Source organism: Mobula hypostoma, chromosome 3, assembly GCF_963921235.1.
Source record: "Mobula hypostoma chromosome 3, sMobHyp1.1, whole genome shotgun sequence".
Lineage (NCBI taxonomy): Eukaryota > Metazoa > Chordata > Chondrichthyes > Myliobatiformes > Myliobatidae > Mobula > Mobula hypostoma.
In genome coordinates, this window is record NC_086099.1 from 69799081 (window position 1) to 69821124 (window position 22044).

The 22044-nt window shown below is 42.3% G+C and overlaps 1 protein-coding gene across 4 annotated transcripts in view; it reads right to left on the reverse strand.

Annotated features, from left to right (window-relative positions):
* ube2kb (ubiquitin-conjugating enzyme E2Kb (UBC1 homolog, yeast)) overlaps positions 1–22044 on the reverse strand; it is a 134685-nt gene that overhangs the window by 76630 nt on the left and 36011 nt on the right. For 3 of the 4 annotated variants that reach the window (XR_010017357.1, XM_063043280.1, XM_063043279.1), the window contains exon 2: positions 12478–12571. The exons of the other annotated variant lie outside the window; for it this stretch is intronic. Coding sequence is in view for 2 of the 3 variants with exons in the window: in XM_063043280.1 (XP_062899350.1) it covers positions 12478–12571 (94 nt within the window). In the remaining variant the exon portion in view is untranslated. The remainder of the gene's footprint in view (positions 1–12477; positions 12572–22044) is intronic. 4 annotated transcript variants of the gene reach the window in all.

Consider the following 22044-nt stretch of genomic DNA (forward strand, 5'->3'; position numbering starts at 1 on the left):
CTGGGGATTTATCTGCCTTCAATCCCTTCAATTTACCTAACACCACTTCCCTACTAACATGTATTTCCCTCAGTTCCTCCATCTCACTAGACCCTTGGTCCCCTACTATTTCCGGAAGATTATTTATGTCCTCCTTAGTGAAGACAGAACCAAAGTAGTTATTCAATTGGTCTGCCATGTCCTTGTTCCCCATGATCAATTCACCTGTTTCTGACTGTAAGGGGCCTACATTTGTCTTAACCAATCTTTTTCTTTTCACATATCTATAAAAGCTTTTACAGTCAGTTTTTATGTTCCCTGCCAGCTTTCTCTCATAATCTTTTTTCCCTTTCCTAATTAAGCCCTTTGTCCTCCTCTGCTGGACTCTGAATTTCTCGCAGTCCTCAGGTGTACTGCTTTTTCTGGCTAATTTGTATGTTTCTTCTTTGGAATTGATACTATCCCTAATTTCCCTTGGCAGCCACGGGTGCACTACCTTCCCTGGTTTATTCTTTTGCCAAACTGGGATGAACAATTGTTGTAGTTCATCCATGCAATCTTTAAATGCTTGCCATTGCATATCCACCGTCAACCCTTTAAGTATCATTTGCCAGTCTATCTTCCAGATACAGGTGTATTTTTACTACAACACCTGGACTGCACACGGTGATCTCCATTAACTAATTATGCAACTTCTAAAACCAAATGACTGCACCAGTGATGACTTGTGTGTCCTATCTAAGGAGGTGAATACTTATGCAATCAATTATTTTGTGTTTTATATTTGTAATTAATTTTGATCATTTTATAGAGATTTGTTTTCACTTTGACACAAAAGAGTGTTTTTTTCTGCTGATCAGTGTAAAAAAAAACCCAAATTAAATCAACTGTAATTCAATGTTAAAACATAGAAAACCCACAGCACAATACAGGCCCTTCAGCCCACAAAGCTGCGCCGACCATGTCCTTACCTTAGAAATTACCTAGGGTTACCCATAGCCCTTTATTGTTCTGAGCTCCATGTACCTGTCCAGGAGTCTCTTAAAAGACCCTATCGTATCTGCCTCCACCACTGTCGTCAGCAGCCCATTCCATGCACTCACCACTCTCTGCGTAAAAAACTTACCCCTGACGTCGCCTCTGAACCTATGTTGTAAAACAATAAAACATGAAAATTTCCGGGGGGGGGGGGAAGAAATACTTTTTATAGGCACTGTATGTGAACAAAAACTCACTTCTAACACAATGCTGTGAAAAATCAGGCTTGGCTTCAATTTCCTGGGACAGACCAAGAGAGGGCACAGGAGGGGCTGATCATAAGTTTTTTGGTATTCCAAACAGAATAAAACCCTAATGATCTAATATTGCTTAGAAATCCCAACAGCTCAGCATCTGGCACCCTGGGTGCTAATTCCCCCCTTCCCTACAACAGACCAAGGTCCCAGCTCCTGTCCTCTCATTAAACTGAATGGCACTCCATGTCTAAACTCTTTTGGAAATAAGTGAGCTCTCTCAGCCATCTCCTGAAACTCACCAGGTTGCATTTCCTGTCTTCCTTTGAAATTCTCTGGGATTCCATTTCTCAATCTGCCTAGAAATTTAGCAGGTTTGCAGGAATCTTTAATACACAATTATATATTATATTTTTTAATAAAAGTGAATTCAAGTGCTGGACTAGAAATTAAAATAACATCCAATAAGCTTGAAAATCTAGGTAGTACACACAAAATATGGGAGGAACTCAGCAGGCTAGGCAAATCAATGGAAAAAAAGTAATTGACATTTCGCGCTGAGACCCTTTGGCAGGACTGCATCTAGCCGTTCAGTATTGAAATTCCAAGTGTGCAGGCGTAATGAAATGATATTGTGGTTAGAAAATTCTTTCTCACTCAAATCTGGATGCTGTAGAAATGATTGTGTCAAATGCTGAGCTGTAGTCAATAAACAGCAGCCTGACGTAAGTATTAGTATTGTCCAGATAATCCAAAACTGCCTGCAGATCCAGTGAGATTGCATCACTGCAGACCTGTTGCAGCGGCAGGTCCAGGTCCTTGTTCAGGCAGGAATTGATTCTAGCCATACAAGCCTCTCAAAGCACTTCATCACGGTAGATGTGAGTGCTACAGGACAATAGTCGCTAAGGCAGCTCTCCCTGCTCTTCTTAGGCACTGATATGATTGTTACCCTTTTGAAGCAGCTGGGAACTTCCTAATGTAGCAATGAGAGATTGAAAATGTCTTTGAACACACCTGCCAGTTTGTTGGCACAGGTTTCAGAGCCCTACCAAAAAAGGATGATAGTACAGATGAATGAGTGGCTGAGGAAGCAGTGCAGAGGGGAGGGTTTCAGATTCTTGGATAACTGGAACCTTTTCTGGGCAGGGATGACTATACAAGAAGGATGGGTTACACCTAAACTGGAGGGGAATCAATATCCTGGCTGGGAGGTTCACTTGTGCTACTCAGGAGCGTTTAAAGTACTTTGATAGGGAACACACATAAAAGTTGCTGGTGAACGCAGCAGGCCAGGCAGCATCTCTAGGAAGAGATACAGTCGACGATTCAGGCCGAGACCCTTCGTCAGGACTAACTGAAGGAAGAGTGAGTAAGGGATTTGAAAGTTGGAGGCGGAGGGGGAGATCCAAAATGATAGAAGACAAGAGGGGGAGGGATGGAGCCAAGAGCTGGACAGGTGATAAGCAAAAGGGGATACGAGAGGATCATGGGACAGGAGGTCCGGGAAGAAAGACAAGGGGGGGGGGACACAGAGGATGGGCAAGGGGTATATTCAGAGGGACAGAGGGAGAAAAAGGAGAGTGAAAGAAAGAATGTGTGTATAAAAATAAGTAACAGATGGGGTACGAGGGGGAGGTGGGGCATTAGTGGAAGTTAGAGAAGTCGATGTTCATGCCATCAGGTTGGAGGCTACCCAGACGGAATATAAGGTTTTGTTCCTCCAACCTGAGTGTGGCTTCATCTTTACAGTAGAGGAGGCCGTGGATAGACATGTCCATGCCATCAGGTTGGAGGCTACCCAGACAGAATATAAGGTGTTGTTCCTCCAACACCCAGACGGAATATAAGGTGTTGTTCCTCCAACTTTGATAGGGAGTTGGGAAACAGAGCATCAGGTCAGAAAGTGGAGGGATGGACAGGAAAGTAGACAGCAGAACCAGTACAAGCAGGTAGGAGCAAAGTAATAGATACAGTCGGATGGATAGTTTGAAGTGTTTGTATTATGGGTAAAGGTAATGAACCCAGACCATGGATCAATACATGGAACTACGATGTTGTGGCATTACAAAGACTTAGTTGATAGGGACAGGAATGGGTGCTTAGTGTACCAGGGGTTCAATGCTTTTAGAAAAGATAGAGAGGGAGCTAAAAGAGGTGGAGGAGTTGCATTACTAATCAGGGACAATGTCATATCTGCACCCAGAGAGGTCATAATGAAGGGTTCGTCTACTGAGTCTATAAGGGTAGAACTCAAAAATATGAAGGGTGCAATTACTCTGATGGGATTGTACTACAGATCCCCTAATGGCCACCAGGACATTGAGGAACAAATATGTAAAAAGATTAAGGAAAGGTGTAAAAACAAAAGGATTGCCATGGGGGACTTCAACCTCCCTCATATAACCTGACACCTTCTAAGTGCAAAAGGTTTAGATGGGGCAGAATTTGTTAAGTTCATCCAGGAAAGTGTCTTAAATCATTATGTTGATAGTCCAACAAAAGGTGAGCCTGGCCAGGTGACTTGACCTTTCAGTGGGTGAACTGTGACTACAGCTCCTAGGGTTTTAAGACAACTATAGATAAGGATTTGGATGGTGGGGTTGAGATCCGTCTCCATGGGGGAGGGGTGGTGGTGGGTGAAGTAAAGAATTGGGAAGTTGATTGGTGAAAGAGACACAGGGCTGGTGAAGGGGGAATCTAATAGAAGAGGACCGATGCCCATAGAAGAAAGAAAAGGGGGAGGAGCTCCAGAAGGTGGTGATGGGCAGGCAAGGAGATATGGTGAGAGAGGAAAAAGGGGATGGGGAATGGTGGGGGGGGAGGGTGTTTGCATTACAGGAAGTCCGAAAAATTGATGTTCATGTCATCAGGTTGGAGGCTACCCAGAAGGAACACAAGGCATTGCTCCTCCAACCTGAGCATGGCCTCATCATGACAGTAGAGGCCATGGACTGAAATCCCCTCCACCACCACTCTCCTCCGTCTAGCAGAGCTTGTTCTTACTCTCAATAATTTCTCCTTTGGCTCCTCCCACTTCCTTCAAACAAAAGGTGTAGCTACGGGTACTTGCATGGTTCCCAGCTATGCCTGCCTTTTTGTCAGCTACGTGGAACAGTCCGTGTTCCAAGCCTAGACTGGTGTCACTCACCCACTTTTCCTATGCTACATTGATGACTGCATTGCACCCAAGCTGAGCTCGTCAACTGCATCGACTTTGCCTCCAACTTACACCCTGGCCCTCAAATTTACCTGGTCTATTTCTGACACCTCCCTCCCCTTTCTCGATCTCTCTTTTTTTCTATCTCTGGAGACAGCTTAAGTCTATTATAAACCCATTGACTCTCACAGCTACCTGGACTATACCTCTTCCCACCCTGTTACTTTTAAAAATGCCATCCCCTTCTTTCAATTCCTCCATCTCCATCACATCTGTTCTCAGGATGAGGCTTTTCATTCCAGAACGAAGGATATGTCCCCCTTCTTCAAAGAAAGGAGCTTCCCTTCCTCCACTATCAATGCTGCTCTCAACAACATCTCTCCCATTTCGCGTACGTCTGCCCTCACCCCATTCTCCTGCCCCCTCACCAGGGATAGGGTTCCTCTTGTCCTCACCTACCACCCCACCAGCTTCCACGTCCAGCACATAATTATCGATAACTTCCACCATCTCTAACAGGATCCCAACACCAAGCACATCTTCCCCTCCACCCCCCACCCCCATAGGGATTTCTCCCTACGCAACTCCCTTGTCCATTCGTCTCTCTCTAGGCACTTATTTTTGCAAGTAGAATAAGTACTACACCTGCCCCTACACCTCCTCCCTCACTACCATTCAAGGGCCCAACCAGTCCTTCCAGGTGAGGCGACACTTCACCTGTGAGTCTGTTGGGGTTGCCTACAGTATTGGGTGCTCCCAATGTCTCCTGTATATCGGTGAGACCCAACATAGATCGAGAGACCAACTTTGCCGAGCACCTATACTCCGTCCGCCAGAAAATAGAGGATTTTCCAGTGGCCACACATTTTCATTCCACTTCCCATTCCCATTCCAACATGTCAATCCATGGCCTCCACCTTGTGATGAGGCCACACTCAGGTTGGAGGAGCAACACCTTGTGTTCCATATAACCATACAACAATTACAGCATGGAAACAGGCCATCTCAGCCCTTCTAGTCCATGCCAAACTCTTACTCTCACCTAGTCCCACTGACCTGCACTCGGCCCATAATCCTCCATTTCTTTCCTGGCCATATATCAATCTAAATTAACTTTAAACAACAACATCGAACCTGCCTCAACCACTTCTGCTGGAAGCTCGTTCCACACAGCTACCACTCTCTGAGTAAAGAAGTTTCCCCTCATGTTACCCCTAAACTTTTGCCCTTTAACTTTCAACTCATATCCTCTTGTTTGAATCTTCCCCACTCTCAACGGAAAAAGCCTACCCACATCAACTCTATCAATCCCCCTCATTATTCTAAACACCTCTATCAAGTCCCCCCTCAGCCTTCTACACTCCAAAGAATAAAGACCTAACTTGTTCAACCTTTCTCTGTAACTTAGGAGATGAAACCCAGGCAACATTTTAATAAACCTCCTCTGTACTCGGAAGTTTATTGACATCTTTCCTATAATTCGGTGACCAGAACTGTACACAATACTCCAAATTTGGCCTTACCAATGCCCTATACAATTTCAACATTACATCCCAACTCCTATACTCAATGCTCTGATAAATAAATGCCAGCAAACCAAAAGCTTTCTTCACCACCCTATCCACATGAGATTCCACCTTCAGGAAACTATGCACCATTATTCCTAGATCCCTCTGTTCTACAGCATTCTTGAATGCCCTACCATTTACCATGTATATCCTATTTTGATTAGTCCTACCAAAACGTAGCACCTCATATTTTTCAACATTAAACTCCATCTGCCATCTTTCAGCCCACTCTTCTAACTGTCCTAAATCTCTCTGCAAGCTTTGTACACCTACCTCATCATCCACAACGCCACCTATCTTAGTATCATCTGACAACATACATCAAAGTTGCTGGTGAACGCAGCAGGCCAAGCAGCATCTATAGGAAGAGGCGCAGTCGACGTTTCAGGCCTGATGGGTCCTGACGGAGGGTCTCGGCCTGAAACGTCGACTGCGCCTCTTCCTATAGATGCTGCTTGGCCTGCTGCGTTCTTCAGCAACTTTGATGTATGTTGCTTGAATTTCCAGCATCTGCAGAATTCCTGTTGTTTTAGTATCATCTGCATACTTACTAATCCAATTTACCACCCCATCATCCAGATCATTAATATATATGACAAACAACTTTGGACCCAGTACAGATCCCTGAGGCACACCACTACACACCGTCCTCCAATCTGACACACAGTTATCCACCACTACTCTCTGGCGTCTCCCATCTAGCCACTGCTGAATCCATTTTTACTACTTCCATATTAATGCCTAACGATTGAACCTTCCTAACTAACCTTCCGTATGGAACCTTGTCAAAGGCCTTATAGACAACATATAGACAACATCCACTGCTTTACCCTCGTCAACTTTCTTAGCAACCTCATCAAAAAATTCAATAAGATTTGTCAAACATGACCTTCCACGCACAAATCAATGTTGACTGTTCCTAATCAGACCCTGCCTATCCAGATAATTATATATACCATCTCTAAGAATACTTTCCATCAATTTACCCACCAGACGTCAAACTCACAGGCCGATAAGAACCCTTTTTAAACAATGGAACCACATGAGCAATACGCCAATCCATCTGGACAGCCTCCAAACTGATGGTATGAACATTGATTTCTCTAAATTCCTGTAATGCCACCTCCCCCTTCACCATTCCCCATCTCCTTTTTCCTCTCTCACCTATCTCCTTGCCTGTCCATTGCCTCCCTCTGGTGCTTCTCCCCCTTTTCTTCCTTCCATGGTCTTCTGTGCTTTCCCATTAGATTCCCCCTTCTCCTGCCATGTATCTCTTTCACCAATCAACTTCCCATCTCTTTACTTCACTCCTTCCCTACCCTACCCCCCCCCCGTTTCACCAATCAACTTGTATTTCTTCCTCCACTCCACCCCCACCTTCTAACCCTATCTTTTTTCTCTCCAGTCCTGCTGAAGGGTCTCGGCCTGAAACGTTGATTGTACTCTTTATCATAGTTGCTGTCTGGCCTGCAGAGTTCTTCCAGCATTTTGTGTGTGTTACTTGGATTTCCAATGTCTGCAGATTTTCTCTTGTTTATATGTCTTATTGTTATTTTTAGTGTATTTTAGGTAGTGCGCTGTATTGCCTCCACAAAACAACAAATCTCACAACGTATGCCAAAATGTTAAGAAATCCAATTTGGATTCGGATTCTGCCGCATAAAATTTGTCAATCTACATCATTTGTCCAATAACCTTATATCTGTAGTTTTGGGCCCTTCCATTTACCAGGAGCAACTTCCCACTTATTGCCCCAAAACCCTTCATAATCTTAAACAAGTCTTAAATATCCTCTTTACATTCCCATGAAATTATTGCCCAATGTGAAATACAGACCTATGAAAAATACTATAAAGCACTATGGATGAACGAGAAAACAAATAAAGTGTGGTGTGCAAATTCAAGTGAAGACCTGTGTTGAATCAATCAGGACAATCAGAGTCATGGAAACTCAGATGCATGAATACGAGCCTTTTATATCCAACCTGTAATCTAGTCTATTAAGGTTACACAGATGGGGATCATGTGTATAAAATCATACAATGCAACCTGGTTCCCAACAACCTGACAAAAATCAACTGTGTGTCAGGACTGGGTGAGCTTTGAACAAAAAAAATTCTTGCGCTGGGATTGAACTAATCCAACTCTTCATAAATAAATCAGAACTGCATAATATAATTTCATGGTGATAGTTACTAATTCATTTAAATGTTTTTTGAATGTTTCTTAATATCACAAACAGGTGGAAATATTACATTATGGCTAAGATGAAGGCACGATCCCTGTGAAAGGAGTTGGGGGGAGGGGGAGTGAACAGAAATTTGACTGTTTTTACCTGTTTACAGAAAGAGACAAATAAATGCACCAGAAAAAGAGAGGAGATAAGATCATGACTAACACTAGAACAAAGAATACTTCAAGTATATTATTAAAAGGGTACCATTGCCAATACCCATGTGGATGCCTCGAACTATTTTATTCATGTGTAAGAAACAAGGGGAAATCAAAGGAACTAGTACTCTGTAGAACAACATTCAGGCAATTAAGAGTAGACTATGATGGATTACTTAGGCTTGCATTCAAAGTGTCAGATTTGCGTCTCGCATCTCCTGGGAAAAGATTAAGGTTAAATCCAGACATCTGGAATCAAAAAAGTAGCAGTGGCATCAGATGAGTTGTGGCACAGGTCAGAAAAATAGCTGCCCTAGTAAGAACACAAACATGAGGAAATCTGCAGATGCTGGAAATTAAAGCAACACACATCAAAGTTGCTGGTGAACGCAGCAGGCCTGACGAAGGGTCTCGGCCCGAAACGTTGACTGTACTTCTTCCTAGAGATGCTGCCTGGCCTGCTGCATTCACCAGCAACTTTGACGTGTGTTGCCCTAGTAAGAACTTTTGTGTAGGCAAATGAGAGATATTAGTGTATATGTTAGCTTGATAGGATGATGGTGCAGATAGTACATTTGTCTTACAGTTCTAGTGACACATGTTCAGTTCTCACTTCTCCTGCTGTCAGCATATAGCTTGCACTCTCCCTGTGATTTCAGGCATTGACTACCAACGCTCCCATTTCCTCCCACACTCAAAGACATGTTGGTTGTTAGGTTAATTGGCAAAGTAAGATGCTCCCAACGTAAGTGGGTGGCAGCATAATGCAAACTGTTAATGGGTATATGTGAGAGAATAAGTTACAGAGATGTATAGAAGAATGGGATTGCTCAATGCTGGTGTAGAGTCAATTGGGCAGATATTTCCTTACGTCAAATGGAAATATAAAATGACAGAACTCACAACGCCCCATGTATATTTCTCTGTGCACATTAATGCATGATTTTCTCAGTGTGAATTTTTCCTGTGCACATCTAGTAGTACTATACATAAAATATGTATGCAAATTTCTTTCCACTTAAATTTTGACATTGCATTCCTAATTTTTGGGGGTGAGGCAACTTAAGAGGATTTTTTAAAACAATGTGTTTATTGTTTGTAGGCCCTATTAATGCAATAGATGTGACAATGTAACAGAGAGCACAATTTGTTTACAACACTAACCTTTCCTCTTACCTCACTTGGAAAATCAGAATTTCACTACTGACTGTCTGAACTGCTCTGATTAACCTGATCAATTCACAGAAATGCACAAGAGGCAAAAAGAGCCTGCTCAAATTGCACCCCTACAATGATATACGAGGACTAAAATAGAACCAAATTTCTTATAACACTGTGGGCAGAACACTACTCCTGTAGCAGATCTTCATTTCTACGGTTCTGATATTGTTCCGAAGAAAGGTTTTAAAAATCACTAGTTAATGAACAAATTATCAATACTTTCGCAACATAAGTTAAAAAATTGATGTGGGGCTCTAATTCAATCATGAGTAGGAAATCAGAAATAGAACTTTTTAACCCACTTTGTCCATGCCAGTTGTGAACCCTATCTACATTCTTTCTCCTCTTACAGTTTTCCTATACAAGTACCTGTCCAAACACCTTTTAAATGTAATTGTATCTGCCTCCACTATCTCCTGTGGAAGCTCATTCCATATATTCATCATCCTCTGATTGAAAAACTTAACTTCTCCAATATCTTTTTAAAAAATCTTCCCCCATCTTCCCTTAAATCTGTGCCGTCCAGCTTTCGATTCCTCTGCCCTGAAGATTATGACTATCAATCCTACCTCTGCTCCTAAATTTTATAAACCTCTCAGCATTCTATGTTCCAGTGAGAATAAAGCCAGCCTATTCAATCTCTCCATATAACTATAGCCATCCATCCATCCAAAATCCTGAAAATTGCTTTAGAGCTCTCTATTGCTATTATCTCCCTCTTGTAGTGGGGTCACCAGAACTCTACACGAATTGCAGTCTAACCAATATTTCATATAACTACAACATGAAGTTCCAACTCTTATAATCATTACCTCAGCTTGAAGACAATTGTACAAAATACCCTTTTCACTACGCAATCCACCTTTTTTTGCGACTTTCGCAGAGCTATGGACTTGCAACCAACCTTCATCAAAAAGGCCCATTTAATTTACAGGGGGAAGAGGAGTTAGAATTTTAAATGAAACATTAAAAACTAACCCTGTGGACAAAAATTACGACCTGTCAATTGCAGCCTGAGAATTTACAGTGCAAGGTGTTGCCATTCAGCTCATAACAGCCCCTTCAATCTTTGTCCGCTGTTCAATAAGGTTGTGGCATATCATGATCCCCATAGTTTCTACCTCCAAAACACTATCCTTCTCAACTTTGAATGTACTCAAAGGACATAGTGAATGAGCAGCCACAGCCCCTAGGTATCTGGTTTCTGAATCCCACTCCAATGGAATAGCCTTTATTAATCAAACACTTGTACCATAATACCGCAAAAAAGCATCTCCAGTTCACATGGTTCTGCTCTGCATATTTAACTTAATGTGCTAAAACTCAAGTTAAGTTTAGTCCAGTTAACGAAGCAATTCTAAAATTCCACATTGAATTACTGCATTTGAATTTTATCCTTGAATCTTCAGTCTCTCAGTAGAAACACACTCCTATCTCCACCTCCATTACTGGAACACGACAGCTAGATTCTACTCCTACTCCATTTTTCTACAGCTCTAGACTTACACCCTTTTTACCAAAGGAAACACATCCTACAGTTCTTTCTGGACATTGCTGCAGAGAATGCATTTATTCCTTCCCACTGTTTCATTGCTCTTCACTTTCCCTAGTTAAATGGTTCCCTTTATCAGTAACAAGATCAGACTGTCCATTCTCCTGAACATATGTGTTCACATCCCAATACACACACATTATACTTCACGCATTTGTTTAAGTTCAATTGCCAGGCTCACGTGACATTACATCCTAGATACCCTTATTTGTTTGACACAAATCACATCTGTTGGTACCTAACCATTGTCTAGATCCAGCATACTTGGCAATTTAACAGAGAAGACTGCCACCTGGACCAAGCTACCACAGGTAAGCTGCCCTTCCAGATGCTCCTTACATCTGATGCTTGGACTCCAACTCAACTCCTGAACTGAAGAATCTCAAGAAACTGGGAGTAAGTGTTTGAAGACCTCATTGGTCTCCACAAACTCCAATAAACTAAAAACATCTGTTCTGCAAGGTGCAGAAAATTTTGCTTTTGATTAGTTGTGGTTTCCTATTTACTTAACATTTAAGTTTGTTTTCAAATAATTTATCTACTAGAAGTTAATTAGCCAACTGTAACTTTCTTAAAGAATACAACAAACATTGGATAAAGTTTAAATACTTGCTGAAGTCTCCAGAAACCACAAGTAATGGAAACACCAAGTGGAACTTCCTTCCTCTATTTTCACCAAATTCCCAACTTTGGCATAGTGCTTTAGCTGCACTCTTTTAAAAGAGGAAATGATGGAATGGAGGTATGCAATATTTCTGAAGCTACTGTCAACTGAGTAAAATTGAACCTGCATGCAACAGGTTTCTCAGGTTACATGCACAACATGCCACTGTCTTAAAATATCTTACATTTATCTAATGTACATTATCTGGCACAGTCTGAGTTAGGCACAGAAATAGCTTACAGTTTGCAGATTGTTCTTTTCTCCTCATTGACCTTTCCACCTCACCCCTGACAGCCTTTCTCTAAACAGGGGTATAAAACTTGTCACTCTCCCAATTCTTAAGGGCAATCAGCATTTCCAAACAGTTTTGAAAATTTACAGTTAAATTACTCTTAATGCCACTGCTATTTCTCTGCCATAATCATTGACTATGTACTAACTGGGACAAAGTTTTTCTATTTTCTGTCTCACTTTTCCATTAGTTCAATATCTCCCAATAAACTATAATGTTATCTTTCAAATAATTTCATATAATTTAACAAACCTTTCACCTACAAATATTGATCCCAAGAAAAATCTATTTTCTAAACACAGAGTAACAGACAAAAGGCTTACAAACCTCATCTTAAACAAGGTACAACAACTTAGTTAATTTAATTTACCCTACCACATTCAGAGCTAAAATTTCACAGAATAACACTGTCACCTACCTTCATATGGTGTATCAGGAGGCCCTGCAATCTCCCCTCTCAATTCTGTAAAGTTTTCATCTACGAGTTCTACTTTTATTTGATTCTTGCTGGTCTTCAAAAGAAAACACAAAAAAAGAGTAAGTTCCAGAACACTAAAGTAACATTTTTAATAAAAGTTTTAAATAGCATCGAAGAAGGTCTTTCAGTCCAATTTGTCCATGTTGACCAAGCTGTCTACTTGAAGTAGTCCAATTTTCCTGCACCTGGCCCATATCCCATCTTTCCCATCCATGTACCAGTCTCAATGTCTTTTAAACATTGTCTACCACTAACTCAGGCAGCTCATTTCATATACCCATGACCTTCTATGAGTAAAACGTTGCCCCTCAGACCCCTTTAAAATTTTCCCCACACCCTCACTTTAACCCTATGCCATTGAATGTTAAGACTCCCCTAAACTAGGGAAAAGACTGACCAGTCACCTTACCTATGCCTCTCAATTTTATAAACTACTATAAGTCCCTCAGCCTCCTACACTCAAGTAAAAAAAAATTCAGGTTATTCAGTCACTTCTCTAAAACTGGAACCTAAGCCCTCCAGTCCCTGTAAAATCATTATAAATCTTTTCTGCACCTTTTCCATCTTAATGACATCCTTCCTATACCAATTGACCAGAACTGCACACATCATTCCAGGTGTGGTCTCATAAATATCTTGCACAGATTTAACATGATGCCCCTGCTGATGCATCATAACAACTAACCTAATTTTAAACCACAATGAAATACATTCCTGAGAGAGGCAAGAGGGGAGATTGCTAGGGCTTTCACTATGATCTCCATCCTCTCTTGCCACAGGTGAGGTCTCAGTGGACTGGACAGCAGCTATAGTGGTTCCTTTAAGAACAGAAATATAGATAATATAAGCTATAAGCCGTTGAGTCTCACAGTGTTAGGGATGTTATTAGAGACGTTTCTTATAAATAGGATTTACTAACATTTAGAAAAACATAGAATAATCAGAGACAGTTAATATGGCGTTGTGCAGGACAGGTTACATCGTACAAACATCGTTTTCCTTTGGAGGAGGTAGGTGACCAAGGTGATTGATGAGGGTAGCGCATTGGGTCATCTACATGAACTTTACTAAGGCATTTGACAAGGTCCCTCATAATAGGCTGATCAGAAAGATTAAGATGGGTGGGATCCATAGTGCCTTGATAATTTGAGAATTAACTTCCCACAGAAGACAGAGGGACAGGTGTAATTCTGGCTGAAAGCTTGTGACCAGTGGCATTTTACAGGAATCAATGCTGAGACACCTTGAATGAAACTACAGATGGGTTGATATATTGAATACTAGATTCAGATTTATTACATGTACATCAAAACATTGAATGAAATGTATTGTTTGCGTTAACAACCAACACACCCAAAGTTGTGCTAGAGCAGCCCGCAGGTGTCACCACACATTCCAGCACTAACATAGCATGCTTACAATCTTCAGCGGGCCAAACCAGGCAGTAATTAGAACATCCGAACAAAACAAGACAACAGCAAAACAAGCCGCTTTTCCACCCTTCCACCACTCCTCACACACACATAGGCAGGTCTCCAACCCCAGACTGGCTGCCTCTGGGACGCCTGTCCTTGTTCTTGCACTCAGAGACATTGGGCCTCCAAACTACAGTCCATGGCCTGGATTCGTCGCCTCAACCCTTGGGTTTCTACCTCCAGACTCACCAAGCCCTGGACTTCAACCTTCGGCTCTGCACTCCAGACCTCACTGACTTCTGGGTAATGACCTCAGGACCTGCCGGTTATGAGTTTGCCCTTTGGGTGTCAACCCCTCAGGCCTGCTCCACCATTCAATAAGATACTACACTTGATCTTAGCCAAACGGCTGAGAAGCAACCATTCTAGTTCAAATTACCCTGCATGTCCTCTTTAATCTTCTCCCCTCTCATCTTAAAGCTATGTCCTCTAATATCCAACACATTTTTACCTTGGGGTTAAAATTCTGGCCATCTGTCCCATCTATGCCTGGCATAATTTTATGACCTTTTATCTGATATCCCCTTAGTCGCTATGGAAAAGATGGAATGGCAATGGGAAGTGCATAGAGAAGACTCAACCTGGAATGGAGTGGTAAAATAAGGAAAAGAGACTGGATAGACTGGGTTTGTTTTGAGCTCAAGGCAGAACTCGATATACAAAATTATGACAGCTATAGATATGGGGAAAATATGCTACCTAAAAAATCTAGAGGACATAGATTTAGGGGAACAACTTTAGAGATGATCTGAAGAACTTTTTCCACCTAGAGGATGGATGCAACTTGATTGGATGGCGATGTAGGTACTCTCAACATTTTAATTATCTAGATGAAACACCCTGGTTGACATGTTTACTGCTGTGCTGTAGGTATTTCATTTTAGCAGTTATGTAAGAGCAGTCTGCTCGGCTTTCAGCCTGTTTGGATTATTGTTCCTGGCCTTGAAGTGGGCTGTGATGGATAAGCTAAGTAACTATCTATATGGTGCCAAGTTTGAGATGAGGATGGACAACAACCCATTAACTCATACCCTGACCTCGGCGAGATTGGATACCACAGGCCACTGGTGGTTGGTAGCATTGTCTGCCTATGATTTCAGCCTGAAGTACCGGCCAGGGAGTCAGAACATTGTCCCGATGTACGCACGAAGGACTGGACAGGGACGGAGAGTGGGATAGCGTTCCTGCCCTGGGAGTCAAAGCCATGTGCCAGTTTTCCATCATGGGGAAGGCAGAGAAAGGCATGGGCAGAATCGAATGGCTGATCATTTGGGAGCTTCTAATGGTGTCATTCCACAGGCTTACTGCAATCCAACTGCTCTGAAGACAAAGCAGTTGCCAGAATTGAGTCCTGGGGAAGTGGCAGCCGCTCAGCAAGATGGTCCATGCATAGGCACCGCTTGGTTAGCGGTTGTGGAACAGGACATGGCCCAAGTGGACAAGATGAAACACTCTGCAGTGTCTCTGCTACTGAGAGGATGGCCCAGATTGGAGTGAGGAACCAGATCCTATACCGGGTCACGTCACCTCACCTCCAGACAGCCTCGGCATTCCCAGCTGGTTCTGCCTGAGAAGTATTGGAGGATTGTGTTGAAGTCACTACATGATGATTCCAGTCATTTGGGGGTTGGGAAGACCTATGGATTGTTCAGAGATCAGTTCTACTGGCCCCGAATGAAGCTGAAGGTTGGAGAGTACTGCAAGTCGTGCATTTGATATTTACAGAGGAAGACGCTGCCTACAAGGGCCGCTCCATTATCCCACCTGCACAGTGTGAGGCCACTGGATCTGGTTGGCACGGATTTCCTATCAATAGAGCCTGATGCGCCGGCTGTGGTGCAACGACATCGGCGCTGGACCCGGGAGCAGAGGTTCCCAGGTTTGAAACCAGTCAGGTCTGCTCCCGAGTACGCTTTCCATCTATGCCAGGTTGAGTGTTGAGAACGCAACTCGACCTCGTAAGATAAAGGGAAAAATACTGTGAAAATGTCTGTGTGAGGAGTGGCGTGTCACAGTCTCTCTCTCTCGCTCCACGCCTTGTAAAAAGCCATGAAAAAGACATCATCACGGACGCATGCGCACACACGCAGACACACACACAGACTCGCACGCACACAGGCACATGCCAAAAAAAAAATCAATAGAGCCTGATGCCAGCAACATGGCGAATGTCTTGGTTATTATGGATCACACCAGATATACGCTAGCCTTCCCTACCAAAGACCAGAGGGTGCCCACCATGGCCAAAGTGTTATGGGAGAAGTATTTCATTTATTATGGCCTCCCCAGGTGGATGCTTAGCGTTCAGGGATGGGATTTTGAGAGTAGGCTCATACATGAGTTACTCAGCATGCTTGGAATCGAGAAGTCAAGGACTACGCCTATTAATCGCAGGGTGATCCCCAGTCCAAGAGGTTCAATCGGACCTTCACAGAAATGCTCAGAACTTGGAGATCAGTAAAAACAAGAAGTGGAGTCAACATATTGGACATCCGGTCCACTGCTACAACTGTACACAGAATGAAGCTACCGGGTACTCGCCGCATTATCTGATTTGGACGCAAAGTGAGGCTGCCTGTTCACTTCTGTTTTGGGACTGGTGGGGAAGATCTACTATAGAAGGCTTACCTGAAGTATGTGTCTGATATGAGAAAGCAGCTGAAAAAGTCTTAAGAATGAGGTGAGGTCTTGGCTACCAAGCAGAATCAAGGAAGCAAAAAAGGAGGTATAATCAAAAGATTAGGTTCTCCCAACTAATGCCTGGAGACAGAGTCCTCATTAAGAATTTGGGGCTACTTAGGAAGCATAAATTGCCTGACCATTGGGCGGCTATGTCCTTTGTAGTGGAGAATCAGATGCCAAACGTACCAGTTTTCTGGGTGAAACCAGAGGATGGGATTGGCCCTGTCAAAATTTTCCGTCGGAACCACCTTCTACCTCTGGGACAAGAGGTGCGTGTTGACCCAGAGCCTGACCTGGACCCTACACCCTATACCTAGTAAGAGGTCTCTGCAGCAACGTGGGGGAACCGAAGGACCAGCAGCAGGAAGGATTAGACTGGACCCCACCCCTGAATGTGATATGGACTTGGGAGGATGAGGAAATGGAGGTGTGGTATATGCTGCCCTTCTCAAACTCTCCAATAATTGAAGAGATTCCTAACCTTTCTCACGCTGAGACAGGTGAAATGGGGGGGGGGGGGGGAACTAGTAGTGGACAATGAAGGCAGACTGGGCTCTAAAGTAACTGGGAATGAAACTGAGGTCAGCCAAGTGACAGAGGGATCTGAATTGCCAGATGGCACGGGTAATGGGTAGGGGAGGCCTTGCCATGTAGACAAGAAAGATCCCAAGGAGTATCTGAAACTGAAAAAGTAGATGACAGGATAAGGAGGTCTCAAAGAGTCAGGAGACCCCCAGATACACTGGCCTATGTCGCACCGGGGAAACAGAGTGTTGTGCCTATCCCCCTAGTGAAATATATCACTACCATTTACAAATGGATTGGAGGTCCCGACATCATGAATTTCCTTTGAAAACTGTGTTGCCTGGATTAGGGATAATAGATTAGTTCTAAGTCATGAGGACATGACTATTTTTCGTAGGGGTAGAGTATAACATCCTGGCTCACATTTTTACTGCTGTGCTGTAGGTATTTCATTTCACTAGTTCTATAAGAGCAGTCTGTTCTGCTTTCAGTCTGTTTGGGTTACTGTTCAAGATAAGGGAGGCTGAGGAATGTGTGTCATCTAATTAGGATGGTGGAACTGGGAGAAGGTTCAAGAAAACATACGGGGGGGAGGTTTTGTGAGGGGCACTAAGGTTGGTCTTGGGGGTTTTTTCTATTTGGCGGGAGATGAACAGAGAAGAAGCTGAAAAGAACCAGTTGTAGGATTTGACCTGGTGGAGCAAGGTGCCGGGGTCTACTGAGGATCAGTGATTATGTATGATATTTGGAAGAGTTGAACTCCAACTTGTGCACATTTGACTGTTTAATTTTAATAGGTCCTTTTTGGGTTTTTTTCTTTTCTTTACTAACCCTTTAGTTAAGATTCATAAATATAATTCCTTTAATCGTATGCAGTGTGCTGTCTGTTATTTCCTGGCACTGAGTTGTAATAGGGTAGCAAATTACACAGCATCCACACAAACCAGGGTTTAGGGTGGGAAAACCGTCTCAATCTCATGGGTTTGGTGGGACCAGAGTGTGTATTCCCTTGACTTAAGCAGCCAAGGAAACCAGTGGGGTTTCATTGACATTCATTTGAATCACCAATGGATATGGACCAAGTACTGATAAGTGGGATTAGTACACATCGAAACTCAATGGTCAGGATGAACATGGTGAGCCTCAGGCTGTTTTGGTGTTTATGACTTTGATTCTAAAAACATGGCTTCAACATTACCTTCCTGCTGTGTTACCATACCTACTTATTTCTTCTCTGCTTTGAATATGTTCAATCAATGTCTTCACAGTTCTCTTGGGTAGAGAATTCAATACCCTCTCCAAGGAAAAGACAATCCTCTTTAATAGTCAGCCTTGTTTTCTGGAATTATGTCCCCTAGTTCTAGATACTCCTAGCAGAAGCACATGTTTCAAGGATAGCGATGGTATGACAGGCCAATTGACAAACTAGTGCTTCTGTGTATTACGTTTCTAATATATCATAGATTTATACAGCACAGAATCAGGCTGACCAAAATGTCTTCCTAAGCTTGTAGCATCCTTTCAGCATCCACATCATCTTGCTTGTTTTTCGATATTCTGTAGGCCCAAGATGTTCAACTTTCTTTCATGTCACTCCTTTTGAATGATGTAGCTACTTGATGAACTTTCACTATACTGTCTCCAATGCAAGGATGTCCTTTCTTAAACATAACCAAAAGCTGAATTAGTATAAAATTTTGGTCAGGCTACATTTGGAACAAGGTATGCAGTTCTAGTTGCCCCATTATAGGAATGAAGTGGAAGCTTTGGACAGCACGCAAAAGAGGTTCACCAAGATGTTCAATCACAAACAAGAGAAAATCTGCAGATGCTGGAAATCCAGGTAACACACACAAAATGCTAGGACACACAGTCCTGCCAAAGGGTTCCGGTCCGAAACATCAAATGTATTCTTTTCCATAGATGCTGCCTGGCCTGCTAAGTTCCTCCAGCATTTTCTGTGTGTTGCTCACCAAGATGTTGCCTGGATTGGAGAGTATTAGCTATATGAAGAAGTTAGACAAACTTAGGATTGTTCCCTTTGGAGTTTGGAAGATGGAGGAGAGACGATACAAGTTTATAAAAATGTAAGATGCATAGATAGGATAGACAGTCAGCCTTTATTCTCATAGGGCAGAGCTTTAAAGCGTGTGTGTGAAAGACAGCGAGAGCCTGAGAGAGTGAGAGCGAGAGCCCGAGCACTACTTGGTGGGGGGGGGGGGCAGGGGAGTGAACAAGGGGTTGTGGTTGCACAGATACAATACTTACATTTAAGAGCGTTTAGACAGGCACATCAACATGCAAGGAATGGAGGAAGATGGCTCATATTCAGGCACATGGAATTAGTTTAATTTTGCGTCACAGTTGGCACGGCAATAAAAGCCAAAGTTCCATTAAATTTCCTATCAATTGCTATCTTTGTACTTTTTCCAAACTGATATCTGATCCCTCATACCATTAAGTTTTACAATCTCATTCCAGTTAAAAAATATTTTTCCTCTCTTCCTTCCAAAGAGAATAGCCTCATATTTTTACCATATTATACTCAATCTGCTAACTTCTTGCTTACTCACTTAACCTATCTATAGCCCTTTGCATTTTCGTTGCAACTTGCCAAACCATCTATTTTTGTATCATCAACAACGTGGACACAGGATACTCAGTCCCTTCATTCCATTTATTAATATAGGTTAGAAACAGATGAGACTCCAGAATTAATTTGCGTGACTCCCCATTTGTTACTGATTGTCAAATTGAAAATGACTCATCCCAATTCTTTTGTGTTAGCTAGCTTCTCCTGCATCCATACTATTAATCCTTAAACTCATTTGCAAGTTTGTTGAACACAATTTCTTTTGCATAAAACCTATGGTAATGCATTCCACAGATTCACCACCCTCTGGCTAAAGAAAAAGGGTCATTCTAAAGGAAGTTCCCTCTAATCTGACATTTTACCTTCTGGTCGTTGACTCCCCAAAACAGGAAACATTCTCTCCAAATCCACTCAGTCTAAACCTTTCAAGATTCAATAGGTTTCAGTGAGATCCCCCTCATTCTCTAAACTCCAATGAGTACAGGTCCAGTCATCAAATGCTCCTCATATGTTAACCATTTCATTCCAAGAATCATTCTCATTAACCTCCTCTGGGGACCCTTATCAATGCCAGCACATCTTTTCTTCAATAGTGGGCCCAAACTGCTCACAATACTCCGAGGTCTGATCAATGCCTTATAAAACCTCAGCTCTTACATTTAGTCCTCTCAAAATAAATGCTAATATTGCATTTGACTTCCTTACCATCGACTCCATCTGCAGGTTAAGCTTCAGGGAATCCAACATGAGGACTCCTTTGCATTTCTGATTTCTAAATTTTCTTCCCATTTAGAGAAGTGCTAATCACACACTTCTTTCCACTGCATTCTATCTGCCACTTCTTTGCCCAGTCTCCTAATCTGTCTAAATCCTTCTAGAGATATCCTGTTTCCTCAACACTAGCTGCCCCTCCACCCATCTTCGTATCATACACAATCTGGCCACAAAGCTTTCAATTCCATCATTCAAATCATTGATATAAAATGTGAATAGAAGCAGTCCCAACACCAAGCCCTGTGGATCACCATTGGTCACTGGCAGACAACCAGAATAGGCCCCTTTTATTCCCACACTTTGCCTCCTGCCATTCAACCAATGCTCTATCCATGCTAGAATTTTTCCTGCAATGCCATGGGCTCTTGCCTTGTTTAGTAGCCTCAAGTACAGCATCTTGTCAAAGGCCTTTTAAAAATTAAGGTAATTAACATACACTGACTCTTGTCTATCCAGCCTGTTTTTTTCCTCAAAATAAATTCTAACAGATTAATCAGGCAAGATTTCCCTGAAGGAAATCATGCTGACATTGATCTATTTTATCATGACCCTCCAAGTGTCCCAAAACCTCATCTTTAATAATGGACTCCAACGTCTTACCAACCACTGAAGTCAGGCTAGCGGGCTGATAATTTCCTTTCTTTTGCCTCCTTCCCTCTTGAAGAGTGCAGTAATATTTGCAATTTTCTGGTCCTCCACAACCATTCCAGAATCTGGTGATTCTTGAAAGACCACTACTAACGCCGCTATTATTACCATTATTGTTGGGATGTCCTATTATGAAGGCCAATTCAAAATAATTTATAATCTTTTATAAATCTGATCCCAGCATCTGCAGATTATTTTGTGTTTATAATTTATAATCTGTCATTTTTCCATTTCCTATTATTATTTCCTCAAGATGATCCAACCTTTACTTTAACTACTCTCTTCCCTTTTACATAGCTACAGTTCTGTCTGTTTTTATTTTATTTACCAATGTAATCTCCCTCTTTATAAATCTTTGCAGCAGACTGAAAAAAGCATACAATCTTTAAGTTTCTTAGTTTGCCATTGAACTCCTGTCTCTGGAATAGAGTTTGGTCGAGATTTGTGAAATACAGCTCCTCCCGAAGTAATGGCAGTTTACAAGTCAAAAACACAGCTGCGAATTGAGTTCCCCGATCTATTGTGCCAAACTATTATTCTGCCTAGTTCCATCCACCTGCACCTGGACCATGGTCCTCCATATCCCTCCCATCAAACTTCTTTTAAATGTTGAAGTGGACCCTGCATCCACCTCTTCCACTGGCAGCTTATTTCACACTCTTGTTACCCTGAATGAAGAAGTTCCCTCTTGTTAAACATTTCACCTTTTACTCTTAACCCATGACCTCCAGTTCTAGTCTCATCCAACCTCAGTGGCCTGCTTGCATGTGCACTATCTATATCCCTATAATTTTATATGCCTTTCACAAA